This window comes from Corvus hawaiiensis (genome assembly GCF_020740725.1).
Source record: "Corvus hawaiiensis isolate bCorHaw1 chromosome 34 unlocalized genomic scaffold, bCorHaw1.pri.cur SUPER_34d, whole genome shotgun sequence".
Taxonomy (NCBI): Eukaryota; Metazoa; Chordata; class Aves; order Passeriformes; family Corvidae; genus Corvus; species Corvus hawaiiensis.
In genome coordinates this window covers 120602-146121 of record NW_025963258.1, presented here as the reverse complement: position 1 = coordinate 146121, position 25520 = coordinate 120602, and the positions used below count along the sequence as shown (strand labels likewise).

At 66.6% G+C, this 25520-nt stretch overlaps 7 protein-coding genes across 13 annotated transcripts; 4 read left to right on the top strand and 3 right to left on the bottom strand.

Moving 5' to 3' along the window:
* Positions 1–618: 618 nt before the first annotated feature.
* LOC125320763 (non-structural maintenance of chromosomes element 3 homolog) lies at positions 619–2666 on the top strand. 3 transcript variants are annotated; one of them, XM_048293168.1, is made up of 10 exons: positions 619–828; positions 971–1042; positions 1144–1207; positions 1319–1416; positions 1498–1592; positions 1701–1780; positions 1853–1895; positions 1971–2033; positions 2304–2386; positions 2475–2666. In XM_048293168.1, exons 1-10 carry the CDS (start codon positions 787–789, stop codon positions 2612–2614), a joined length of 780 nt encoding a protein of 259 aa, XP_048149125.1. In that variant the 5' UTR covers positions 619–786; the 3' UTR covers positions 2615–2666. The 3 variants fall into 3 exon arrangements, with proteins under 3 accessions (XP_048149125.1, XP_048149126.1, XP_048149127.1); XM_048293169.1 differs by having other exon boundaries at positions 2272–2386; positions 2475–2579; XM_048293170.1 differs by lacking the exon at positions 1971–2033 and having other exon boundaries at positions 2272–2386; positions 2475–2579.
* On the bottom strand, positions 2596–8252 carry LOC125320762 (6-phosphofructo-2-kinase/fructose-2,6-bisphosphatase). 3 transcript variants are annotated; one of them, XM_048293165.1, is made up of 14 exons: positions 7677–8252; positions 7137–7262; positions 6962–7058; positions 6800–6866; positions 6625–6699; positions 5670–5726; positions 5424–5545; positions 5131–5338; positions 4491–4637; positions 4309–4413; positions 4107–4236; positions 3964–4026; positions 2818–2882; positions 2596–2708 (listed from the first exon to the last, which is right to left on the bottom strand). In XM_048293165.1, exons 1-14 carry the CDS (start codon positions 7834–7836, stop codon positions 2649–2651), a joined length of 1482 nt encoding a protein of 493 aa, XP_048149122.1. In that variant the 5' UTR covers positions 7837–8252; the 3' UTR covers positions 2596–2648. The 3 variants fall into 3 exon arrangements, with proteins under 3 accessions (XP_048149122.1, XP_048149124.1, XP_048149123.1); XM_048293167.1 differs by having other exon boundaries at positions 7496–7763; XM_048293166.1 differs by having other exon boundaries at positions 7534–7763.
* Positions 8253–8581: 329 nt separating this feature from the next.
* HSD17B10 (hydroxysteroid 17-beta dehydrogenase 10) lies at positions 8582–11255 on the top strand. The gene is made up of 6 exons (XM_048293157.1): positions 8582–8661; positions 8755–8919; positions 9500–9664; positions 10219–10347; positions 10425–10533; positions 10614–11255. Exons 1-6 carry the CDS (start codon positions 8638–8640, stop codon positions 10802–10804), a joined length of 783 nt encoding a protein of 260 aa, XP_048149114.1. The 5' UTR covers positions 8582–8637; the 3' UTR covers positions 10805–11255.
* A 257-nt stretch (positions 11256–11512) lies between these two features.
* Positions 11513–14636, top strand: NAA10 (N-alpha-acetyltransferase 10, NatA catalytic subunit). Its single transcript, XM_048293158.1, has 8 exons — positions 11513–11656; positions 12091–12189; positions 12649–12707; positions 12833–12878; positions 13642–13757; positions 13850–13894; positions 14077–14161; positions 14287–14636. Exons 1-8 carry the CDS (start codon positions 11636–11638, stop codon positions 14515–14517), a joined length of 702 nt encoding a protein of 233 aa, XP_048149115.1. The 5' UTR covers positions 11513–11635; the 3' UTR covers positions 14518–14636.
* A 211-nt stretch (positions 14637–14847) lies between these two features.
* Positions 14848–16582, top strand: LOC125320754 (U8 snoRNA-decapping enzyme-like). Of its 3 annotated transcripts, XM_048293156.1 has the most exons (3): positions 14907–15107; positions 15191–15475; positions 16199–16582. In XM_048293156.1, exons 1-3 carry the CDS (start codon positions 14922–14924, stop codon positions 16415–16417), a joined length of 690 nt encoding a protein of 229 aa, XP_048149113.1. In that variant the 5' UTR covers positions 14907–14921; the 3' UTR covers positions 16418–16582. The 3 variants fall into 3 exon arrangements, with proteins under 3 accessions (XP_048149112.1, XP_048149111.1, XP_048149113.1); XM_048293155.1 differs by having other exon boundaries at positions 14848–15396; XM_048293154.1 differs by having other exon boundaries at positions 14848–15475.
* LOC125320753 lies at positions 16488–19537 on the bottom strand. Its single transcript, XM_048293153.1, has 7 exons — positions 17975–19537; positions 17814–17891; positions 17628–17739; positions 17380–17525; positions 17228–17304; positions 17053–17126; positions 16488–16913 (listed from the first exon to the last, which is right to left on the bottom strand). The coding sequence occupies exons 1-7, from the start codon at positions 19499–19501 to the stop codon at positions 16831–16833; spliced, it is 2097 nt and encodes a 698-aa protein (XP_048149110.1). The 5' UTR covers positions 19502–19537; the 3' UTR covers positions 16488–16830.
* Positions 19538–21509: 1972 nt separating this feature from the next.
* Positions 21510–24865, bottom strand: LOC125320751 (translation initiation factor IF-2-like). Its single transcript, XM_048293152.1, has 6 exons — positions 24796–24865; positions 24278–24366; positions 22831–23111; positions 22520–22569; positions 22346–22398; positions 21510–22218 (listed from the first exon to the last, which is right to left on the bottom strand). The coding sequence occupies exons 1-6, from the start codon at positions 24863–24865 to the stop codon at positions 21718–21720; spliced, it is 1044 nt and encodes a 347-aa protein (XP_048149109.1). The 3' UTR covers positions 21510–21717.
* Between the last annotated feature and the right edge of the window lie 655 nt (positions 24866–25520).

Sequence of the window (25520 nt, the reverse complement as noted above, 5' to 3'; positions counted from 1 at the left end):
GGGTGCCTCCCCAAGCTATCACCCTTACCCCTCACGGCACCCTTAGCTGTACAGGCAGGGGATGAAGGTCTCCCCCGGGTTGTGGGGTCCTCCCCATATCCCAGGGCCGGGCTGAGGGTGGGCAGGGCCACCAAGCTCCCCTCAGCCGCCGCCGCCATTTTGCCGCCTCTTCCTCCACCTGCGGGAAGGGCCCTGGCAGCGCGTTAGAGGTGGTGGGGGCAGCACAGGTGCTTCAAATAACGGCGATTAAGGCGAAGGGAGGGCTGAAATGGGCCATTGCGGGTCGTTCTGGGGTGTTTTGCGTTTTTTTTCCAGGGCTGGAATGCAGTGCTTGGCGCCCTTTCGCCGCCGTGAGGGGGCGGGGGGCAGAGGGGCGCGCGTGCGGTTCTTTTCCCGCCTTTTTCGGCACCCGAGGGGAGGAAGCGGGAGGGGGAGGGTGGAGCGCGAGACACGCCTCGCGAGCGCCGGGGGGCGGGGCGAACTCGGGTGCTCGGCCAATCGTGGCGCGGGGGTGGAACGGTAGGCGGGGCGAACGCGGAGCTGGACCAATGGGAAGCGGGATGGGGCGGGGCTGATGTGGCGGCGGGGGTGGGCGGTGCCGGCTGGCGCAGTCGCGGGCGGAGCGCGGCCGGTGACGGTTCGTGTGTGGGCCGGGTCGTTGGCCGGGCCTTGGAGGAGTTTCTGCGGCCCTGTTGAGGGTGGGGCGCGGGGGACGGCGTTTGGGGTGTTCTCGTCGCGGTTTTAGCCCGGCCGGTGCTTGTTTTCCCCTCAGAGCTGCTGTGAGAAATGTCCCAGCGGAAGCGCAGCAAAGGGCTCGGCTCTTCTCAGGTGAGGGGCTGCCCCCCCCCACCCCCTGTTCTCCCTTCATTTACTCTGCCCTTCCCCCGTGGCCCCTCCCATTCTCTCCTACTCGGTTTTGGTTCCTTTCCCAGCATCAATTTCTCCCGCTTCCCCTGTCCTTTCCACTTAGATGACCGATGGGGAGGAAGATTTCAGCCCGAGCCAGGTGGAGCGGTACTCCCAGGACCAGGTGAACCAGAAGGTGGGTTGCGGTGATCCCCTCTCTTCCCGCTCCTGGACTTCTGTGTCTGCATTTTTCTGTTATCAGCCCTCTCTTGGCCTTCCCTGCTCGTTCCCCCACAGGTGAGTGAGCTGGTTCAGTTCCTGCTTGTGAAGGATCAGAAGAAGATGCCTATCAAGAAGGCAGGTATGTTTAGGGGAGCCCCCTTCCACGGCGTTTGGACCCCTAAAGCCTTACTGGCCGTGGGGAGCTCAGAGCTCCAGGCTCCCTCAGTGATTCCCTGCCTGTTTCCTGTAGACATGCTGAAGAGTGTATTCGGGAAATACCGGTCATGCAAGGAATACAAGGATTTCTACTCAGAAATCGTCAACAAGGCGGGCAGGACCCTGCAGGAGGTGGGGGGAGCACAGCAGGGGAAGGGGGGGAGGGTTTTGGGGGGAGACCCTCCCCGTGGATTAACCCTTGTCCTCCCGCAGGTGTTCGGGCTGCAGCTGGTAGAGATCGACACCAAATGCCCCACCTACATCCTCATCAATAACCTGCCCCGTGCTGAGGGCAAGTACCCGTGCAGGTGAGGGGTTGCTGCTGGGGGACCCCTGGGTGATTTGGGGACGGGGGGAACCCCGTCAGCGTGTCCCCCCCCTTGCCCACACGGCTGACACACCAGCATCTGCCACAGGGACAAGGAGAAAGAGAAGATGGGGCTCCTCTTAGTCATCCTCAGCTTCATCTTCATGAAGGGCAACTCAGTCAAAGATAGTGAGTCCTCCCCAAGACACCCCCATACCCCATTTTCCCTTTGCAACTCCCCACTGACACCCCCTTTTCCAGGTGCTTTATGGGAATTCCTGAACCTGCTCCGTGTGTACCCAGGGTAGGATATGGGGGGACATGGAATGGGGGGGGACGGGGCTGGTCATTGCCAGCCCTCACCAACCCCCATCCTCAGGAAGCAACACAGGGTGTTCGGGGACGTCCGGAAGCTGGTGACGGATGAGTTCGTGCACCAGAAGTGAGTTGGGGGGATCCGGGGGGGTTTGGGGTGGGGTCCCCCATCCCTCCCGGTGTGCCCAGAGCAGCCTCGGCACCAGCCTTGGCCAGGCTGTTTATACCACACCGCAGAGCAAAGCCCGCAGCCCCCACGCCCCGCGGCTCGAGAGGTCCCTCACGGGGCCAGGGAGCGCTGGACACCCCCCTGGGGACCCCAAAACCTACTGGGAGAGGAGGGGTCACCACCCACCCCTCTGCAGGTACCTGGAGATGATCTCCATCCCACTGACAGACCCACGCGAATTCAAGTTCCAGTGGGGGCCACGGGCGGAGAAGGAGACCTCCAAGAAGGATGTGCTGAACTTTGTGGCAAAGGTGAGGCCGTTTTGGGGTCATCTCTGGGTTTTGGGGGATTCCAGGGCTCAATTTGACCCCCCCTCTTCTGCCTTTTTCTCCAACCCAGATACAGGGAAAGGACCCCACGTTCTGGGCAAGCCAGTACAGCGAGGCCCAGGCCACCCCCTGACTCCCCAAAATAAAGGCACCCCGTTGGTGTGCAGCCCCCTGATCTCCAGGCTCAGTGCTTGGTTGTACAGGGTTTAATTTGGGGGGAGCCCCCCTGTCCCCAAGGGACCCCTCAGAAGTGCTCGGGGACAGTGTTCAGGGCATCGGCTGCGGTGCGGTTGATGTCGACGTTCTGCAGAGAGAAGGTGTGGGGTTTTGGGGGAATCTCCCCAAAATCGTAACTCCAATTTCCAGGGGGGTTAATGGGATCTGCACCTTCTTTTGGGGGTGGGGATCCTCACCTGGGGTCGTTCCCGGTGGGTGTTCACTGCCTCGATGTTGAGGAAGATTGAGTCGACCTCACACCCTGGTTCCAGGGGAAGAAGGGACCTGGCTGCAGCTGGGGGGGCTTTGGGGGGAATTGTCCCCATTTGGGGGAGGGACACTGGGGGTATGGGTTTCTTTTGGGGGAAATTGTGTTCACTTTTGGCTGGGACACCAATGGAACAGTGACATTTTGCAGGGGAGGGATTGTCCCCGTTTTGGGATGGAACACAGGGGGAGTAGTCCACTTTTTGGGGAATTTGTCCCCATTTTCAGGTGGGATACTGGGGGTATGGTCCCCTCTTGGGGGGATTGTCCCCGTTTTTATGCTGGGGCACCGTGAGATATTGTTCCCATTTTGGGGACCCTCCCCCCCTCTTTGGGGGGGAATATTGTTCCCATTTTAGGGGATATTGTTCCCATTTTGGGGAGGGTCCCTCCCTCTTTGTGGGGGAATATTGTTCCCATTTTAGGGGGTATTGTTCCCATTTTGGGGAGGGTCTCCCCCTCTTTGTGGGGGAATATTGTTCCCATTTTGGGGGGGATATTGTTCCCATTTTGGGGGGATATTGTTCCCATTTTGGGGACCCTCCCCCCCTCTTTGTGGAGGAATATTGTTCCCATTTTGGGGGGTACTGTTCCCATTTTGGGGACCCTCCTCCCCTCTTTGTGGGGAGATACTGTTCCCATTTTGGGGGAATATTGTTCCCATTTTGGGGAGGGTCCCCCCCTCTTTGTGGGTGGATATTGTTCCCATTTTGGGGGGGGATATTGTTCCCATTTTGGGGGGATATTGTTCCCATTTTGGGGGGATATTGTTCCCATTTTGGGGAGCGTTCCCCCCCCCCCCCCCCCCCCTTTGTGGGGGAATATTGTTCCCATTTTGGGGGGGATACTGTTCCCAGTTTGGGGGGTATTGTTCCCATTTTGGGGAGGTCCCCCCCTCTTTGTGGGGAGATACTGTTCCCATTTTGGGGGGATATTGTTCCCATTTTGGGGGGATATTGTTCCCATTTTGGGGAGGGTCCCCCCCTCTTTGTGGGGGAATATTGTTCCCATTTTAGGGGATATTGTTCCCATTTTGGGAAGGGTCCCCCCTCTTTGGGGTTCACCACCCCACTCACCGTAGGCCACGGGGGTCAGCTTTAGCACCGTGTGCAGGGGGCACTTGAGGTAGGGCAGCTCATCTGGGGGGGTTAAGAGATTGAGGGGGCACAGCAGTTCTGGGGTGTCCCCAGTTGTCCCCAGCCTGTCCCCAGCGCCTCACCCGCGCTCTTGTCCAGGAAATAGGCCAGCAGGCAGCGCATGACGGCCTGGTGGCAGATGACCAGCACATTCTCCTGCCGCTCCAGCTCCATGATGACGGGCTCCAGCCGGTGCACCAGGTCCTCATAGGACTGGGGAGGGGGGTTAGGGGGTGTCCCCGAGCCCCTGCCCCCCCAGCTGTCTCACAGGGGGTTTTGGGGTACCTCGCCCTTGGGGTAGCGGTAGCGGTACTTGTCCTGGTCCCGCAGCGCGAGCTCCTTGGGGTAGTGCTCCTGGATCTCCTCGTAGCTCATCTCCTCACAGATCCCCTGTGGGACAGGGGCGTTGGGGGCATGCGGGGGCGTTTGGGGGGTCCCCCCCTCCCCGAGAACGGGGCGTGGCTCACGGCGTCGATCTCGTTTAGGGCCTTCCACTGCTCGTAGGGCACGCCCAGCGCCTCGGCCGTCTCGATGGTGCGCTTCATGTGGCTGGTCCACACCTTCAGCTCCCGGATGTTCTGGCTGCGGATGAACTGGGCCAGCGCCTGGGCGTACTGGGAAGGGTGGGGCTGCTATGGGTGTGGCCACTGGGTGTGGTTTTCCCTGGCCCTCAGCCCATGGTAGGGGATGGGGAACATCGGGGTGTGGCCTAAGCCCTGTCCCTTTGGGGGTGGTCTTTCTGGGAGCCCCACCCCTTTATGGGTGTGGCTTTCTGCCTGAGCCCCGCCTCCTGCACAGGGTGTGGCCTGTGGGTGTGCCCGGTGGGCGTGGCCTGCTTCCCTGGCCCCACCCCTTATCACCACACCACATGTGGTCCAGGTGGGGTGTGGCCAGATTACGCCGTGCCCGTTTGTGGGTGTGGCCTGGACAAGTAGCTCCACCCCCATGGGCACCTGGGGTGACTCTGCTGGGTGTGGCCTCCTTTAGCCCCACCCCACACCCCGCCTGTTCCCCCCAGCCCCACCTGGTGCCCGCGGGGGGACAGCCCCGAGTCCCCCCAGGTGTGTCCCGGCAGGTTGGGCTGGCTCTGACCCCCCCCAGCCCCACCTGGTGCCCGCGGGGGGACAGCCCCGAGTCGCCCCCGATGCGTCCCCGCAGGTTGAGCTGGCTCTCGCCGTGGCGGCTCAGGTAGATGGCGCGGGGCGTGACGTGGATGTTCATCAGGTAGTAGACGGTGCGGCTCTGCACGTGGCCCTGCACCCGGTTCGCCAGGTACCGCATGCCCACGTCGAAGATCTTGATGTAGGACAGCCCGCTGGGGGGGCGGGGGGACCCCGGTCAGGGCAGGGGGGTCCCCAAGGCTGGCGAGGCGGGGGGAGGGATGTGGGGTGGGGGGTCACCTGTCCAGCTCGTCGTCCAGGGGCTCGTAGGTGGCCTTGTAGCACTCGATGCGCTTCTGGAAGTCGGCCACTGCCTCCTCCTGTGCGCGGCCCTTGTAGTCGGGGCTGCTCAGCTTCACTTGCTGGGGAGTTGGGGGGGGGGGGCACGGCTTTTTGGGGGGTACACGCAGCTTTCCACAGCCCCCCCCAGGTGCAGTTGTCAGCTCCAGGTCCCTGTTGTCACACCCCCCCTCCCCAGGGTCTCACCTTGATGTTCTCCTCGATGATGGCAGGGTCGTTGCAGATGGACTCGATGAACAGAACCTGGGAGGAGGGGGAAAGGGGGGGCACCGGTGGCTCCCCCATGCTGTGACACCCCCAAAACGGTGCCACCACCCCCCCCAATGCTGTGACACCCCAAATCAGTGCCACCACCTCCTCCCAATGCCATGACACCCCAAATCAGTGCCACCACCCCCCCAATGCTGTGACACCCCAAATCAGTGCCACCACTTCCTCCCAATGCTGTGACACCCCAAATCGTTGCCACCCCCCCAGTGCTGTGACACCCCCACATCAGTGCCACCCCTCCATGCTGTGACACCCCAAACCAGTGTCCCTTTCCATGCTGTGACACCCCACAAATGGTGCCACTGTCCCCACCATGTGCTGTAGTCCCCCCAAACCAGTGCCACACCCCCATGCTGTGACACCTCCAAATCGTGTCACTGCTCACCCCCCCCCCCCATATTGTGGACCCCCCCATAACAGTGCCAACGCCCCCCAAAGTCGTCGTCACTGCCCCCACCATGCTGTGAGCACCCCAAAACAGCGTCACCCCCCCCAAATCACTGCAACCGCCCCAAATGCCATAGCCCCCCCAGTCAGTGCCACACCCCCTTCTTGTGGATGCCCCCAAATCGATGCCACCCCCCCCGTTACACGTTGTAACACCCCCAAATCAGCGTCACCACCCCACCCATGCTGTGGGCGCCCCTAAACCAGCGTCACTCCCCCCTATACCGAGGACACCCCCAAACCAGTGTCACTCCCCCCCATACCGAGGACACCCCCAAATCAGTGTCACCACCCCCCCCCCCCCCATTCTTTGGACACCCCTAAAACAGTGCAAACCACCCCCCAATCAGCACTTCCACCCCCTCAAGCCTAAAACCCCCCCCAAAATACCTCATGACCCCCCCACGCCCCCCCCAAATTGTACCTTGTACCCGTTTTCCTTGGCGAACTGCAGGATCACATCCCGGCGTTCCCGCGTCGTGTTGGTGGCATCGAACACCTGGGGGGGGAGAAATTGGAACACCCCCCACCCCAAATATTTGCGGGGAAGTCGTTTGCCCATGGGGGGGTTAATTTGGGGTTGAGGGGGGGTCTCTTACCGCCACCTGCCCCTCCTCAGAGCTCAGGTAGGTGCGGACGTCCTTCAGGGCGGCCAGCGCGCAGTGCCTGGGAATTTGGGGGTTGGGAGGGCAGCTCTGTCAGCTCTGCCCCCCCAAATACACCCCAAAACGGCCCCTCCCCCCAACCCTCCCCCCTCTAACCTGCGGATCTCCATCCCCTCGGGGTTATCGTGGCGGAAGAACTCGTAGCTCTTGTAGCTGGGCACGGCTTCCCGCCGGTACTCACCCACGTTGAACACTGCAGAGGGACCGGAGGCGGGTTTGGGGGGCATCCCCAAACCTTTCAGTCGCCCCTCCCCACCCCAAAATCACTCACCCCGTGTCGGGGTGCCGATCCAGTTGAGGTAGCGGGTGAGTTTTCGGGAGATGTAGGTCTTGCCGCGGGCGGGCAACCCCACCAGGATCACCATGGTGGGGCAGTTGGTGAACTGGGGCACGGAGGCTGGCGGGGGGGGCATTTGAGGGGGGGGTCACAGCACTGTTCCCCCCCAGGCCTCCCCGATTGCCTTTGCACACCCAAATCCCTCCTGCGCCCCAAGCTGGGGTACAACAACCTGTCCTTAGGGGGACGGTCCCCCCCAGCGTAGCCCTGTGGGTGTTTTGGGGGGGATTTTCCCTCCTCAGGGCACATGTGTGTTACTCCCTCCCTCCCCCAAATTCCGTCCCCCCACTCACATCCCCGTCTCGCTCGAGGGGTGCAAAGGGGCACCCACGTTTTTTTCCGGGGCGGGGGGGTCCTTGTCAGCCGCTCCGATGCCGCCGCCATGTCCCTGCCTCTGCCCCCGCCCGCGGTCAGTGTCCCCGCTGTCATTCTCGGTGTGCCAGCCCCTCCGAATTCACTCCCTGTCCCTTGTACCTGGGATTTTGGGTGATTTCTCCTCCATTTTTGGGGCGGTGGGGGGGCCCGGCGGGTGCTGGCGGTGCCCCCCGGGAAGGTCGGAGGTAACGTTATACCCTGGCTGCTGGCCGGGCTGGGAGGGACGAGGGGATGAGGGGGGGCCAGCGGGGCCCCCCATGGGTGCTTGACCCCGTCACCTTGGGGGCTCAGCCGTGTCCCCCTGGGGGTCCTGGTGCGGTTGCCCGTGGGGGTCTCAATCCCGTTCTCTTGGAGTCGTGACCCCCCCCCCCCCTCCAGGCGATCGTGTCCCCCTTGGGGGTGCTGGCACTGTCCCCCCGCGGGTCCCAATCCCACCTCCCTGGGGACGGGATCTTGTCCCCTCAGGGGTCCCCCTCCTGCTTTTTTGGGGTCCTGGTCCCCCTCCCCGTGAATGTCTCAATCCTATCCCTTTGGGGGTCCCCGTTTTCGCCTCTTGGGGTCGTCAGTCCCGCGGATGAGGAGGAAAAGGGGACCGGGACCCCCCAAGGGGGGCACATGGGACCCCTCCGGACACCGCTGACCCCCGCCGGTCTGGGGGACCCTCAATGCCTCGGACACTCCCCGCGCCAAGGAAGCTCCCTGGCCCCCCTCCCTCGAGCTGGGGACCGCCCCTTGTCCCGATCCCCTCCCCCCGGGGATTCCCCACTCGTGTCCCCCGCCCCTCCCGGTCCCGCCCCCGGCCGCCTCTCGGTCCATCCCACGGTGTCCCCCCAGGTTCTCCCCCGGTCCCACCCCGAACCCTCCTTCGGCCCAACCCCCGGTCCCTCCCCGGTGTTCCCCCGGTCCTCCCCCGTCCCTCCCTCGGTCCCTCCTTTGTCCCTCCCCCGGTGTCCTCCCCGGCCCTCCCCGGCCCCCCCGCGGTCTTTCTCCGGTCCCTCCCCCGTCCCTCCCCCGCCCCTCCCCGGTGCCGCCCCCCGCGGGCATTGGCCGGACGGCGGCGATGGCGGCGATTCGCAGCGTGAAGGTACCGGGACCCCCCCCCCGGACCCCGAGGACCCCCGGGGTGTGTGCGGGGGTCCCCCCTCCCCGCTGACCCCCCTCTCTCCCCCTCCCCCAGGGCCTGGTGGCGCTGGTGACCGGCGGCGGCTCCGGGCTGGGCCGGGCCACGGTGGAGCGGCTGGTGCAGCACGGGGCGCGGGTGGTGCTGCTGGACCTGCCCACGTCCGCCGGGGGCCAGCTGGCCCAGGAGCTGGGCGAGCACTGCGCCTTCGCCCCCGCCGACGTGAGCACCGGGGGGGCTGCGGGGGCTTCTCCACCATGCCCGGTGACCACACCGGTGCTGTCCCACCTCAACACGGGGCCACCTTGACCCCGCTGGTGACATTACCCCTGAGTGTGGGGCCACCATGACCCCACTGGTGACCCTTGACCCCTCAGGTGACATCACACCTTGGTGAGGGGCCACCTTGACCCCACAGGTGGCCTTGCCCAAGGAGGTGGGGACCACCTTGACCCCTCTGGTGACACCCTCCCCCCTCGACTTGGGGCCAGCTTGACCCCTGTAGGTGACCTTGACTGAGGAGTTGGGGTCACCTTGACCTGGCTGGTGACATCCCACCTTGACATCCCCCCTCAACACAGGCACCTGACCCCAGCTGACCTCAGCTGAGGAGGTTTGGGGCTGCCTTGACCACCCTGCTCACTCCCCCTCAGTGTGGGACCACCGTGACCCCATGAGTCACGTCCACCGTGACCCCACAGTGTCCCGTACTGACCCCAGTGCTGCCACCCCACCCCACCTTAACCCCACCAGTGATGTCCCGACATGAGCCCAGTGGTGACCCCACCTCGATGGCCCCCAGGTGACCTCTCCCAAGGAGGTGGGGGCGGCGCTGGCCGTGGCCCAGAAGCAGTTTGGGCGCCTGGACCTGGCCGTGAACTGCGCCGGCATCGGCATCGCCGTCAAAACCTACAACAGCAAGAAGGACAAAGTGCACGATCTGGAGGATTTCCAGAGGGTCATCAATGTGAGTGGGGGGCTTGGGGGTCCCTGGACAGTGGAATGGAGGGGGTCATTGGACAGTGGGGTGAATGAGGGGTGTCTGTGGTCAGTGGGGTGAATGAGGGGAGGTCTGTGGTCAGTGGGGGGGTCTGTGGTCAGTGGGGTGAATGAGGGGAGGTCTGTGGTCAGTGGGGGGGTCTGTGGTCAGTGGGGTGAATGAGGGAGGTCTGTGGTCAGTGGGGGGGGTCTGTGGTCAGTGGGGTGAATGAGGGAGGTCTGTGGTCAGTGGGGGGGGTCTGTGGTCAGTGGGGTGAATGAGGGAGGTCTGTGGTCAGTGGGGGGGGTCTGTGGTCAGTGGGGTGAATGAGGGAGGTCTGTGGTCAGTGGGGGGATCTGTGGTCAGTGGGGGGTCTGTGGTCAGTGGTGTGAATGGGGAGGTGACCTGGTCATTGGGATGGCTGTGGATGTGAGGACTTTGTGGGTCACAGGTGTTCCCAGCACAGCACAGGGCGTTGTGGGGGTATCAGCAGCGTTTGGTGGTGCCCACAAGACCCCCCCCAAATCCGTCTCACTCCCCAGGTGAACCTGGTGGGGACCTTCAACGTGATCCGCCTCAGCGCGCAGCTGATGAGCCAGAACAAGCCCGACGCCGACGGCCACCGTGGGCTCCTGGTCAACACCGCCAGCGTGGCCGCCTTTGAGGGGCAGGTGAGGGACCCCCGGGGACCCTGAGAGCCACTGGAGGGGTCAGGGAACCCTGCAGTGGCCACATGTCCTCCCCACAGGTGGGCCAAGCAGCCTACTCGGCCTCCAAGGGCGGCATCGTGGGCATGACCCTGCCCATCGCCCGGGACCTGGCACCGCTGGGCATCCGCGTGGTCACCATCGCCCCAGGTAGGGCCACGGGGGCACCTGGCTGGGGGGATGAGGAGGGGGAGTGCCTCGGCTCACCTCCTGTTTTTGGGGTTCCCCAGGGCTGTTCTCCACCCCGCTCCTGGCCGGTTTGCCCGAGAAGGTCCGGAACTTTCTGGGACAGCAAGTGCCGTTCCCGTCCCGGCTGGGGGACCCTGCTGAGTACGCCCACCTCGTGCAGGCCCTGGCCGAGAACCCCATGATCAACGGGGAGGTGGTGAGGCTGGATGGGGCCCTGCGCATGCAGCCCTGAGTCTGGGGGATCCCTCCCCCCCCCTCCCCCACCGAATTTTGGGGCGGGGAGCGGTCACGCTGAGGACAGAGAGCAGGGAAGGATTCTGTGGCTGGATGCTCTCCGGGGACACTCCAGGATGGGGACGCTGCAGGGACGAGGACTGGGGGCACCAGATAAGTGGGGACACTCTCTTCTGAGTGGACATACCCCCCCCCCCCCGAGTGGACACAACTCCCACCCCGAGTGGGGACAACACATGAGTGGTGGGGACACCCTGGGATTTTGGGGACAAGCCCCAGGAATGTGGCCATGAGGCCACCCAGGAAGTTGGGAAACCCCGCGATGGGGGCCCTGCTCAGGTGTGGGGGGCCCATGCCGAGCCCCTCCGAGCGTGGGGGCCTCCCTGAGCCCCTCCCCCCCCAGCCCCTCCCCCATCGCAATAAAGCGTGTTCGCCCACGCGGCCTTTGAGCTCTGCTCTGCCCCGCCTCCCCTCTCTCCCCATTGGCTCTTGCCGCTGTCAATCCCCAGCGCCGCCAGACGTGATTGGGCAGCGAGGGGGGCGGGAGCGGGCAGAGTCCCCCCCCTGCCCGGCGGGTGCGGAACTCGCCTCTGATTGGCTGAGGGCAAAGGGGAGGGTGAGGGCGGGGCTTGGTACATCGCTCCGCTCGCTGATTGGCTGAGGCGCCGGTCAGTAGGACGCGAGGGGAGCGGGGCGAGTAAGTGGGCGGGCTCGGTGCTGATTGGCCGGAGAGGAACTTCCGCCGGAAGCGGCTCGTGAGGGGACCGGGACCGGGACCGGGAGCTGGGACGGGATCGGGAAACGCGAGCGGGACCGGGCGGCCGCAGCCATGAACATCCGGAACGCGCGGGTGGGCGGCCCGGGCGAGCAGGGGGGCTCAGCCGGGGCTCGGCGAGGGGGAGCCGGGGACCGGGCATGGATCTGAGGGGGGCGCCGGGCCCTGGGAGGGGGAACCGGAGTCTCATTAGGGGTCTGAGGTAGGGCCCGGGCTCCGGCGGGTGCTTTACGGGGCCTCAAGCAGGGGGAAGCGGCGCCTTACAGGGTTCTGAGCGGGATACCGGGCTGTGGGAAGGGGGTACCGGGGCCCCGTCGGGTGTCTGAGGAGGCCACCGGGCCCTTGACGGGGCTCGGAGGGGCAGTCCCGGATCTCGTTACTCTTGGGGGGCTCGGAGGTGGGTCCTGTGGCCTGGAGGGGGCTCTGAGGGCCGCCCCGGTGTGGGGGAGCACCGCGGCCCGTTCCGGGCTGACCCCTCCGCGCCCCGGTTCCGCCCTGGCCCCCGGCAGCCCGAGGACCTGATGAACATGCAGCACTGCAACCTGCTCTGCCTGCCCGAGAACTACCAGATGAAATATTACTTCTACCACGGCCTCTCGTGGCCACAGGTGTGGCCCTGGATCCGCCCCTGCATCACCTGGGCCCCCCCTCCCCCCGGAACCCCTCCTACATTTGACCCCCCCCTGCCCCCGGGGCCCCCTGAAACGCGGGGACCCCTCCTGGGGACCCCCGGGGACCCTGAATTTCCAGCCGGGATTCCTTCTGGATCCCCCGGGTCATCCCCTGCCACGGGCCCCCGGCTTCCCCTCACTGGAGCACTTGGAATCCCCCTCCCCAGAGGCGCTGTGACCCCCCCGGAGCTACCCCCGCCTCAAACACCTGGATCTTCCCCTGGGACCCTGAAATTCCTCCCCTCGAGACCCCCCGGATCCCCCCCCCCCCGGCACCCCTCAGATCTTTTCTCCCCCACCCAGAGACCCTTGGAATTTCCCCCCTCGGGACCACCCGGACCCCCTCCCCCAGGGACCCCTGGCCCCCCCCCTCACCCCCTTCCCCCCCCGCCTCAGCTCTCCTACATCGCCGAGGACGAGAACGGGAAGATCGTGGGATATGTCCTGGCCAAGATGTGAGTGTGGGGTGGGGGGGCCCTTCCCCCCCTTCTCCTGGGGTTTGGGGGGGTCGCGGGGGTTGTTGCCGGTGGGATTTGGGGCTCCCGCCCCCCCCTCACCCCCGTGTCCTGTGCTGGTGCAGGGAGGAAGATCCCGATGACGTCCCCCACGGACACATCACGTCCCTGGTAGGGCAGTGGGGCTTTTGGGGGGGTTTTGGGGGGGCTTTAGGGTGCTCTTGGAATGGGTCAGAGGGTTTAGGAGGGGCTCCTTGAAGGTCTTTGCGGTCACCTGAGGGTTTGGGAGGGTTTCCTGAGGGCTTTAGGGCGCTCTTGGAGGGAGCCTGAGCACTTGGGGGTTCCTTGAGGGTCTTCGGGGGGACTCTTGGGCAGGGTTTGAGCACTTCAAGGTCGCTTGAGGGGTTTTGAGGTGCCCTCAGAGGGTCTTTGGTGGCTTGTTAAGGGCTTTGGGGGGCTCATGAAGGGGTTCTGAGGCTTTGGGGGCTTTTTGGGGAGCAGTGGGGGGTGATCTGGGGGTACTCCGGGGGTGTGGGGTAATTTTTGGGGTGCTTCTGGGTTTTTTGGGGTGTCTTGGGTGGGTTTGAGATGCCCGAAGGGTTTTTGGGGTGCTGCAGGTGGTGAAACACTTCCAGCGGCACCCGGGTTGGTTTGGGGGTGCCCCGGGGTTTTTGGCAGTGCCCCAGCCCGTTTTGGGACCCCTCGGGGAGTTTTGGGGTGCCCCAGCTGGTTTCTGGGATGCCACAGTGATTTTGGGGTCCCCAGCCAATTTTGGGTCCCCCCCATGCTAAAATATTCCCAACGGCTGCTGGGTGCGTTCAGGGATGCCCTGGGGGTTTTGGGGTGCCCCCAACTATTTCTGGGATCCCCTGGGGCGTTTTGGGGTCCCCCGGGGGTTTTTGGGGTGTCCCAGCCCATTTTGGGGCCCCCCCAGGCCGTGAAACGCTCGCACCGGCGCCTGGGGCTGGCGCAGAAGCTGATGGACCAGGCGTCGCGGGCCATGATCGAGAACTTCAACGCCAAATACGTGTCCCTGCACGTCCGCAAGAGGTGAGACTCCCCCCCCAAAACCCCCTCGGGGGGACCCCAAACCCCCAGGAACGCCCCCAAAATAACCCCCCCACGCCGTTTGTCCTTGGCAGCAACCGGGCAGCTCTGCACCTCTACTCCAACACCCTTAACTTCCAGTGAGTCTGGGGGGGTACAGGGGGTCTGGGGGAGCTGCAGGAGGAAATGTGGGGGCTCGGGGGGGGGGTTGGGGGCTTAGAGCAGCTTTGGGAGCATTAAGGGGACAAAAGCAGGGGCAGGCTGTGCCCTCCCCACCCAAACACCCCCCACGCCATGCGTGAGCCTCCCAAATGGCCCCCAGGATCAGCGAGGTGGAGCCCAAGTACTACGCAGACGGGGAGGACGCCTACGCCATGAAACGGGACCTCACCCAAATGGCCGACGAGGTAGAGCCCCCCCCCCCCGGGACCCCCAAACCCTCCTGGGGGGGCTTCCTCCCCTCCCTGCCCGAGGGCCCCTCCAAGGCTCTTTGCCCTGGTCAGCGCCTGCCCCTTCTCCTCCCCCCGCCCAGCTGCGGAAGCAGGTGGAGCAGAAGGAGCGGGGCCGCCCCCCGGCCCCCGCCGAGCCCCCCCGCAGTGGGGACGGGGTCTGCGGCTCGGGGGGGCCCCCTTCGCACCCCCCCACGGGGCCCCACCACCACGAGGATGGGGGGGGTGACAGCAAAGACGTCAGCGAGGTCAGCGAGACCACCGAGAGCACCGACGTCAAGGACAGCTCCGAGGCCTCCGACTCCGCCTCATAGGGACCCCCCGCGAGTCGTCCCCCCCCCCCCCCAAATCCCCGGGACCCCCCCGGGCTCCCCAGACCACTGGGAGCCCCCCTTGCTGCTTGTGGGGGGGCAGTAAAGCCCCTCCGTCTCCAGCCCGTGCTGTGTCTCTCTGTGTGACCTGCTCTGGGGGTGCTCGTGGCTTTTTGGGGGTTTGGGGGGGGGGGTCTCGCCCCCTCCCCAGTCGCGGGGTGCCGGGAAGGGGCGGGGCTTCGGTTGGCCACGCCCCCGGCCGCGCCCCCTGGTTGCCGCTGGGTGGTGCCGAGTGTGTCATGTGGGGGGCGTGGCCTCCGCTGATCCCTCACCTGCTGATTGGTGGGGCCACACCCCCCCCAAGATGCGCCCGCTGATTGGCGGAGACGCGCAGCTGCGGCGCCGCCATGCGGGAGGGCGGGGAGGAGCAGGCGCCGCTGCTGAGCCGGGCGGAGGCGCTGGGCCTGGGCCGGGACCGGAGCGGGGCTGGGGCAGCGGTACCGGGGCCGGGAACGGGCTGGCGCCACGCCTGCCATGTGCTGCTGCACGCGCCGCTGCCCGCCGGGGCACCGCCGCCGGGACATGCCGTGCTGGTGCGTACGGGGGCGGCGGAGCGGAGCGAAGCAGGCCCGGGGGGGGCGTTTCCCCGCCGCTGAAAACTTCCGCGGCCCCGCAGATGCAGCTGCGGTTCGACGGGCGGTTCGGGTTCCCGGGGGGGCTGGCGGAGCCCGGGGAGCCGCTTGAGGCGGCGCTGGAGCGGGAGCTGCGGGAGGAGCTGGGCCCGGCGGCGGCCGCGCTGCGGCTGCGGCCGCGGCACCACCGCGGGGCGCGCGCGTGGCCGCGGGGCGGGGCCGGAAGTGACGGAGGGCTCGTGACGCACCTGTACGTGCGGCGGCTGCGATTGGACGAGCTGGAGGCGCTCGAGAGGGGCGGGGCCAGAGCGCCCGAGCACGGGCTGGAGGTGGGGGGGGGCACCGGGACCGGGGGAAACGGGGGGGGGACACCGGGACCGGGGGGAAATGGGGGGTGGGGCACCGGGAACGGGGGGAAATGGGGGCACCGGGACCGGGGGGAAATGGGGAGTGGGGCAGCGGGACCGGGGGATATTGGGGGGGGGGCGCCATCGGGACCGGGGGGAAATGGGAGGGGGGGGGGACGACGGGACACCGGGACTGGGGGGAAATGGGGGGTGGGGCACCGGGACCGGGGGAAATGGGGGCACGGGGACCGGGCGGCAATGCTGGGGGTACCGCTCTGGGACCGGTGGGGTTGGTTGAGGGCGAGCCTTGCACCGTGGGGTCTGGGAGATACCGGGATCAAATTGAGGGGGGGTCGTGGAGCACCGAAACGGGAGTGGGGTCACGGGTATTGGGGGAACCGGTACTGGGGGGAGGGGGTGACCGGCACCGCAGGAGGGAGGGGGAGGGGGTCTAAGGCGGAGTCTTGCACTGGGAGGGGTTTTGGGGGTACCAGGGGCGGGTTCGGGGGGTGTCTGAGGAGGGGACCGGTTCCGCCGGGGTGCCGGTGCCCGACGGGGAGGGCGGTACCGGTACCTGGGGGGTGTAAGGGGGAGATAGTACTCGGGGGGGGGCGCTCGATCTGGGTGCCTCCCCCTCTTTGTGGGGCTTAGGGGGCACTCGCGGGGATCCCCGACACTTTGGGGGTCTCCCTCTGTCCCCTCCAGGTGCAGGGGCTGGTGCGGGTCCCCCTCGGGGTGGGGCTGCCGGCGTTCCTGCAGAACCGATTCGCCGGCGATGCTCGGGAGCAGCTCCTGGGGGCCCTCCCGGCCCTCGGTGTCCAGCCCCCCCCAGCCCGGGACCCCACGGGGGCCCCCCCAGAGCCAAGGGAGCCCCTCACCCCAACACCGGCGGCAGGTGAGGAGGGGAATGAGCCAGTGGAGTAAAATCACCCTGAAATCCGCCCTCCCCCCTGAGCTCATCCCCTGGGGGGTTGGGGTTCAAGGGAGGTCTCTGTGAAACTGTTAAAACTTTATTATAATATATTTTTAGATATAAAAAAGAAAATTTTACAAGTTTTTAACCCAAAATGTACAAAAATGGTCAGGAAATGGTTGTGTTTCTCCCCTTGTGTGTGGTGGGGGTGGGGGGGGAGGGATTTAGGGGGACCCCCAACCCCCCAGGTGCTGGAGCTGGGGAGATTGGGGGTCCCTGGAGGGGAGTCATGAAAGGTTTGGGGGGAAGGCGGGGTGAAAGGCCTTCAAACACCCTGAGCTGTGGTGGGGGCCCCCAGCCCCTCGTTACCCGCAATGCCGGGGGGGGGAGGAGATGTGCAGCACCCCCAAATCCCCCCCTCCAATTAGATTCTGCCCCTGTTGGCGTCTTTCTGTCCCACGGGGGGGTTGGGGGGCTCCTCAGTCGGGACCTCTTCCACGCCACTGCCTGGAGGGGGGGGCATGGGGGGCACAAAATCAGCCCCTACTCCCCTTCCAAGAGGATTCTGGGGGGGGTCCCAGCCCCCAATTTCCTCAGGTGAGGAGTTTTGGAGTCCCCCCAGGGTGGGGGGAGGGGTGTCACTCACCATCCCCATCATCTGGGATCTCCTGCACGTCCTCGTCGTCATCCAGGATCACCACGCAGTCCTCGCCACTCTCACTGGGGAGGGGGTTAAAGAGGGGTTAAAGCTTTGGGGTTCCCTCCCTGGTCCCTCCCCCCAGACCCCGGGGTGTCCCCAGCTCCCCTGGGGTGCAGCTCACCTGTCGGGGGGTCCCTCGGCACCCTCCCCCAGCAGGTAAAACTGCAGCGGGTTGGGCCAAAGCTCCTCCTTGATGATCTGGGGGGGAGAGCTGGAAGGGTCAGGGGGGTACTGGGAGCACTGGGAAGGGGTTACTGGGAGCACTGGGCTCACCTCGGCCACACGGTCCCCCGCAGGGAAACTGTGGTCCCCAAACCACGCAAAGAAGCTGCGGGGGGCCGGGGGGCCCTTGTGGGAGCGGGACCGGGGGTCCTGCCCCTGCCACCACCGGATCGGGGTCGAGTGGGACACCAGGTGACCTGGGAGGAGGAACAACACACGAGGGGGTCACTCTGGACCCCCCCAAACACCTCCTTGGGCTGCAGGAAGAGGGGGTGGCCCCCCCTGCCCCCAGCACCCACCGGAGGGGCCGCGCACGAACTCCTTGGCCACGACGTCGTTCTGGAAATAGGGGTTGACGCTGAAGAAGAAGCGGATGCGGCACCCGGGGCGGCTCTGGCCAAACTCCTCCACCTGCGGGCCCAGCTGTGTTACCTTGGGGGAGCCACACAGCCCCAAGCCCACCCCCCCAGACCCCCTCCAGGCACCTGCAAACTCGTCATGTAGCTCAGCGCGTCCTCGTCGCGGTCGCTGATCATGGCCGAGAGCTGCGGGTGGTTCAGGAACTGGGGACGAGGGGGGGTCAAGGAAAGACGGATCTGGGTGTTCCCCTGTGCCCCCTGCCCCGGCTGCAGCCCCCCAAGGATACGGCGGTGACCCAGAAGCCGGGGATGTGCTGGATCAGGCGGTTGCGGCGCTGCAGGTGGGGCCGGCGGCGGAGGCAGAACCGGGTGCGGAGGCGGCGGAAGGCCCGAGCCGCCTCCTCCTCCACAGCCTCCAGCTCCAGCTGCACGGCCTCCAGCGCCGCCAGGTACCGCGCCGGGCCTTCGTCCCGCTCCTCCTCCTCTTCCTCGTCCTCGTCCTCGCCCAGGGAGATCACCGCGCTCTCCTCGGCCACGTGCTCCTTGGGGACTGGGACCCCTGCGGGCTCTGGGACCCCCACGAGGTCTGGGAGCCCGGGGCCACCCCGGCTCTGCCCCACACAGGCCGTGGGGGTGGGCTCCAGGCTGTCCTCGGGCTCCGTGGCGGACTCCACGCCCCCCTTCTGCTCTCTGTCCTGCTTCACGTGGCCAGTGAGGGTGGTCTCCAGGCTGCCCGTGTCCTCCCTGGTGGTCTCCAGGCCCCCCTTCCCACTTCTCTCCCACTCCAAGCACTGGGTACTGGCAGTCTCTGCACTCCCCTTGGGCCTCACCGGCGTCTTTGCCTTGCGCCTGCTGGTGCTTTTGAGGTCCCCACCAGGGCAAGCATCAGTCTCCACGCTCCCCAGCACCTTGGTGGTGATCTCTAGGCCCCCCTTGCTCCTTCTCCCTTGCTCCAAGCAGCGAGTGACGGCAGTCTCCAGGCTCCCCTTGCGCCCGTTGGTGGTCCCGAGGCTCCCTGTGACCTCCCTGCTGGTCTCCAGACCACCCGTGGCCTCTCTGGTGGTCTCCAGGCTTCGCTTGGATTCCATGGGAGTCTCCACGACACCCTTGTTCTGCTCCAAGGAGTGTGGGACAGCAATCTCCAGGTCCCCCATGGCCTCACTGGTGGTCTCCAGGCCCTCTGTGACCTCTCTGGTGGTCTCTGAACCCCCTTTTACCTGCTCCAAGCAGTCGCTACTGGTGGTCTCCAGGCTCCCTTTGCACCTGCTGATGGTCTGTAGGCTCCCCTTGAGCCTGTTGGTGGTCTCCAGGCTCTCTACTGTCTCTCCGGTGGTCTCCAGGCTCACCTTGAGCCCACTGGTGGTCACCAGGCCCTCTGTGACCTCTCTGGTGGTCTCCAGGCCCCCTTTTTCTTGCTCCAAGCAGTGGGCGATGGTGGTCTCCAGGCCGCCCTTGGCCTCCTCGGTGGCTTCCGGGTTGCCCATGGCCTCTCTGGTGGTCTTCGGCCCCCCCGTGCCCTCCCCGGGGGTCTCCAGCCCGTCCTTGGGGGTATCGAGCCCGTCCCGGGCCAAAGCCGCGATCTCCGGGCGGCCGCCAGGGGGCGCGCGCGCGTCCCCGCCGCCGCCCCGCGCATGCCCGGACCCGTCGCCCCGCGCGCGCGCGCTGCGGCCCTCACCACGACCTCCGGCGGGGGTGGGGGAACGGGCCGTCTCTCCGCGGGTAACGGCGGCGGCAGGGCCCGTCCCGGTGGGCTCGTCCAAGCGGCGGAGCTTGGCCGGGGACGGCCGGTCCGCCCCGGCCCCGGCCCCGCTCATGGCGGCGGCTCCGGCGCCCGCCAGGGCCGAAGCAGCGGCCGAAAAAGCGCGCGCGCTGCCGCCGCCGCCGCCGGAGCCCCGCCCACCCGCTCGTCACTCGCGCGCTGCCCATTGGCCCGTTGCCGTGGCGACGCCCGTCACGCGGGGCGGGCGGGAAAGGGGCAGCCAATGGGCGCGCGCTGCTTTGGCGGGCTTAGGGAGCCCGGTGGGTGGGGCGGGAGAGCCGCGCGCATGCGCAGCGTGAGGAGCGCACGTGCGGGCGGCGCGAGAGCCCCGCCGTGAGGGGAGAGGCCACGCCCCACTCCCGTCATGAGGGGCTGGGGGACCGCGAGGGGAGCGGGACCCCCAGGAGGGGATGGCATCCCCCCCACAGTGTCACCTGAGGGACTGGGACCCCCCCACAGTGACTTCAGAAGGGCTCCCCCCCTCCACTTTTACCTGAGGGGCTGAGGGACTGCAGGACCGCTCTGAAGGGGACAGGATTTCCCCCTCCCAGTGAGTCTAGAGGGGCTGGGACCCCCCACTATCACCTGAGGGACTGGGACCCTCCCACAGTGACTTCAGAAGGGCTGGCTGCCCCCCTTCTTCCCCCCGCTGTCACCTGAGGGTCTGAGCAACCGTGGGGGGAGGTGGAGGTGGAACACCCCCCACTGTGACTCCCACACGATGTCACCTAAAGGACTGAGGGACTACAGGGAGAGCGGACCATCCGGAGATGACAGGATACCCCCACAGTGAGTCCCGAGGGGCTGGGACACACCCTGCTGCTGTCACTTGAGGAGCTGAGGGACTGCGAGGGGAGGAGGACCCCATAGGGGACGGGACCTCCCCCACCAGTGAGTCCAGAGGGACTGGGACCCCTCATAGTGACTTCAGAAGGGCCGCCCCCCTCTCTGTCACCTGAGGGGCTGAGGGACTGCAGGGGCAGGCAGGAGGGGACAGGACCACCACCCACACTGTCACCCCAAAGGGCTCAGAGACTGCAGGGGGAGCAGGACCCCCCCCCCGGGAGGACTGGAGCCCCCCACAGTGAGTCCAGAGGGTCTGGGACACCCCCGCTGTCACCTGAGGGACTGGAACTCCACACAGTAAATCCAGGGGACTGCGACACTCCCCATAGTGAGTCCTGAGGAGCTGGGACCACCCCAATGTCACCCGAGGGGCCAGGACCCTCCCCACAGTGAGTCCTGAGGAGCTGGGACCACCCCAATGTCACCCGAGGGGCCAGGACCCTCCCCACAGTGAGTCCTGAGGAGCTGGGACCACCCCAATGTCACCCGAGGGGCCAGGACCCTCCCCACAGTGAGTCCTGAGGAGCTGGGACCACCCCAATGTCACCCGAGGGGCCAGGACCCTCCCCACAGTGAGTCCTGAGGAGCTGGGACCACCCCAATGTCACCCGAGGAGCCAGGACCCTCCCCACAGTGAGTCCTGAGGAGCTGGGACCACCCCAATGTCACCCGAGGGGCCAGGACCCCCTTTTGTCTGGATCCAGGGCACGGAGGACCCTCCCTGAGGACTGACAAACCCCTCAGCAGCTTCACTGGGGGCTGGAGACCCCCTCCTGGCCACCTCCAGGATGCTCAGGACCCCTCCAGCTGCTCCCAGGACACTCGGGACCCCTCAGCTGCCTCCAAGGAGCCTTAGGACCACTCCCCACTTCTTCTTAGGGGGCTCAGGACCGCCCCTCCCCAGCTGCTCCCAGGACATTCAGGACCCCCCGGCTGCTCCCCGGGGGTCGCAGACCCTTGTGTCACGACAAGGAGCCCACGATATGACACCCGAAGGTGAGCGTGCCCCATCTCCGGGGTGTCTGGGGGGGCTGTTTGTCATCCACGGGCCCCGTGACCTTTGCTGGGACCTTCCCCGGGGGCAGGAAACGGCTGCGACAGCGACGCCGTGGGGGGGGAGGGGGGGGAACGGGCCCCCACCCCCTAAACAGAGACAGACAACCCTCCCCTACCCCCCCCTTCCCCCCAGAGTGCCCCCCATGACAAGAACTCGGGGACACCGTCGTTCCATGGCTGTATGTACACAGGGGCGCCCCAAAACCCGGGGGTGGGGGGGTGCACATGAGTCGGGGGGGGGGTCCCACAAAGTGACAGTGCCCCCACCCCGGGGAGGGGGGGGCAATTTGGAGGTGCCCTTCGATCACCCCACGCCACAACTCAGCCCCCCCCCCCCTCCCCCGAGTGATTTAGGGGTGTCCCACGTTTTCAAGGGTGAAATGGGGGGGGGGGGGGGGCTGTGACGATTTGGGAGGTGACAATTTTGGGTGGTGACAATGGGGCTTCCCCCCCCCCCCTCACGTGAGCCAGGCCAGTGCCAGGTAGAGCCCCAGGGCCAGCGCGGCCGTGGGGCCCCCCCCGTCCCCCCAGGCCACCGGCACCAGCACGGCCAAAGCCAAGACCACCCCGCACCCCCTGAGGGCCCCCCCCAAACTGGTCCCCCGCCCCCGGGGGGGCCGCGCCGGCACCACCAGCGCCCCCTCCACCGGCCCCCCCCCTCCCCAGCAGCACCGGGGGGCTGCACCGCCCCCCACCCTCGTAGCGCAGGGCCATCTCGTTGGCCAGAGAGGTGTTGGGGGCTCGCTCGGGGAAGGGGGGGCCCCCGTTTCTCGGGGGGGGGTCGCTGTCGCCGGGGTCCCCCCGCAGCCGGCGCAGGTGGGACAGGTAGAGCTGCTCCAGCTCCCGCGCCACCGCCTCGTCCTCAGCGCCCTGGTGGGGGGGGAGGGGGGGGCACAGTTTGGGGTACCCCCGTCCTCGGGGAGGCACGGTTTGGGGTACCCCCTTCCTTGCGGAAGGGGGGCACCCCAGTTTTGAGGGAGACAGGGTGTTGTCTCACCTGTGCCGGGGGCTGCTCCACATCCGGGGGGGGCGTTGGGGCAGGGTCAGGCTCTGTGGGAGGGAAAGGAGGGGGTGAGAGACCCCCCAAAATTTGGGGGGGGATCCCCAAAACTGGGGGGTGCCCCAGTACTCGGGGGTGCACCCCCAAAGTTGGTGGGGGGGCAATACTTACCTGTGCTGTGGTCGGGGGGTGGGGGCTGCACGTCCTCCGCCTCCTGTGGCCTTTTGGGGGGACACGGGTGTGGGGGGGGTCACCGGAGAGGACCCGTCGCCCCCCCGCCCCCCAAATTAGGGGTGGGGGAGCAGCATCTGCAACCCCCCAGAAGGTGACCCACATCCGGGGCCCGAGGGTCCGGGGGGAACCCAGACATGCGCCACATCCCCCCCCCCCCAATTTCGGGGGGTACATGCGGGGGGGTGGGGGGTTGACCCCATTTTTGGGGGTCCCCCATGCAGATTCCCCCCCCCCCCCCCATCTCTTACCTGCCCTTCCCAGGTCTCATCCAGATCCCGGGGGGGGGCGGCTCTCCCACCGCGCCCCCCTCCCCCCCTACGAGGGGTCCCTCCCCGCCCCCCCCCGGCGGCCCCCCCCGCCCCCGAGGGTCCCAGGGCCGGTATTGCCGCAGGCGGGTCAGGGGCAGCCCCAGAGCGTCGGCGAAAAGGACCCGCCGGGACCCCCCGCCCACACCGGGGGCCGCGGGGCTGTCGGGGTCCCCCGGGGGGGCGGCGGGGGGCTCGGGGACCCCCGGCGGGGGCGCGGGGACCTCCGGGAGGGGGGGGGACGGGGGTCGAGGCGGGAGGGAGGGGGGGTCCCGCCGGCCGAGGGGTCATGGGGGGCCGGGGGGGGGGGTCCCGGGGGTCCGGGGGGGGGTCCCGGGGCGCGGGGGGGGCTGGGAGGGGCCCCCCCCGCGCGGGGCACGCCGGGAGTCCGGCCACGGGGGGGGCGCCGGGGCGGAGGCGGGAGCCCGGGCCATGGCGGAGGGGCGGGGCCGGGAGCCGCAGCGCGGGGGCGGGGCCGGGCCGGGGGCGGGGCCTGCGGGCGGGGCGGGGCCTGCTGGACGGGGCGGGGGCGGCCGAGTTGAGGGTCCCGGGCGGAGGGGCTGTGAAAGGGCGGCCCCCCCCCCGCATTCCGGAGTTCTCTGAAGGGTGTTTGGGGGGCTCCTGGAGACTGAGGGGACCCTCCGGGGGGGTGGGGATCACAAAGGGGGGGTTAAAGGGCCGCTCCTGGGGGCACAAAGTGTCGTCGTCTCCCCCCCCCCCCGCAGTGTCTGCACCCGTTTGGAGAGCGCTGAGAGTTAAACAGGGTCCCCCAGGACGCCTGAGTCCCCCGGGGGGTGCTTAGGGGGGTCCTGGAGATCGGGAGGACCTCAGTGGGTGGGGGTCTGGAGGGGGTGTTCATGGGCCCCCCGTGTTCCCATGGGTCCCCAGGGTCTGGGGGAGCAAAGAGGGGTCCCCCCAATATCTGCTTCCCTTGGGGGGGTGCAGTAGGGTGTCGGAGGGGGACATTAGCACCCCCGAACACCTGGGTCTCCCACGGGGTTTTTGAGGGGTCCTGGAGATTGGGGGGTCCCCAGGGTGTGGAGGCTTTGAGGGGGCATTAGAGGATCCCCCCTCTGAGCTCCCCACAGGACTGCACCCCTGGGAGCGGTACTGGGATTCCCTTCGTGACCCCCCCAAAAAAGGAGCCTCGGCCACAAGTTTGGGGCAGTGCTGATGCCCCCCCCCCCCATGGGGAGGGGGCAAAAGGGGGGGGAGGGGTGGAGGATTTGGGGGAGCCCCCAGGACCCCCCCCAAGTGTGGGAGGGTTCTCTGACATCACGTTGGGGGGGGGGGGCATAAAAAGCGGGGTGCCAGGACGGGCAGCGCGCGGGGTGCGGCCGGTGAGCGGGTTTGGGGAGGGGGTCCGGGGGGGGGGGCTGTGCCCTAACACCGGCCCGAGGGGAGGGGGCAGCGTGCGAGGGCCTTGGCACGAGGGGCCTGGTGCCGCACACGTGGGCACGGGGGGTGGGCTGGGGGTCCCTATGGGAGGAGGGGGGGGTCCAGGCACCGGCTCTGCTCCACCCCCCTCCAAAAATCCACCCCACCCCCCTCCCTTATTTCCTGCCCGCTCGGGCTCAGTTTCAGGTCTCTTCGAGCTGGGGAAATCCCGGGGGTGGAAAAACTCCCAACCCCACCCCGAAAATGGGGAGGGGTCCCGGGTGCTACACCCAGCGCCGCACTGGGGTAAAACCCGGCCAATTCGGGGCTGGAAAGCGTCAAAAACTGACCTTTAACCAAGTGGATTTTGGGGCCGCTTGCATGGAAAAAGGGCAAAACTCAGGGCCTGCAGGTGGAAAAAGCCCCCAAAATTTGGGGGGGGGGGCGGTGGCGGGGGGGGGGGGGGGGTGGTGGTGTGCTTTTCCCGAGGTTTTTCCCCTTTCTGAGCAGTTTTTAGGGATTTGGAGGTACCCGAGCGATTTGGGGTCATTTCTCGGCTTTTCGGAGGGGGCGTTTGAGCTGCTTTTTTCAACAGCGTCATTTTGGGGCATTTCAGGAGTTTTGGCGGGGTTTGTGGGGGGGTGGGGGGGACAGACTCCTGCAGTTTGTGGGACCCCCCCCCCAAAGGGTTCAAGGCGTTGGTTTTGGGGGGTTTCTGCCTGGCTGGTTTAGGGGTACCTCTGCCCAGCAGTTTTGGGGCGTTTTATTGAATTTTGGGGCTTCTCTGTCCCGGCCATTTTGAGGGGTCTCTATCCAGTTACTTCAGGGCATTTCTCCTCATTTTGGCACATCTTGATTCGGGGTGTTTCTGCCTGGCCATTTTCGGGCAAATCTGTGCTTTTTAGGGTGTTTTTGCCTGGCTGCTTTGGGGTGTTTCTCATCATTTTGGGGACTCTCTGTTCCGACATTTTGGGGTGTCTCTGCCCAGCTGTTTGGGATGTTTCTCCACTTTTTGAGTTACCTCTTTACAGCCATTTTTAGGATGTTTCTGCCTGGCTGTTTTGGGGCATTCTGCATCATTTTAGGGTGTCCTTGGCCATTTTTGAGCATTTTGCCTCATTTTGGGACGTCGCTGGCCATTTTGGGATGTCGTGCCATTATTTTGGGGCTTTTTTCCTCATTTTGGGGTGTCTCTATCTGGGCATTTGGGATGTTTCTGCTCTGTTGTTTTGGGGCATTTCTTGGTGTTTGGGGAC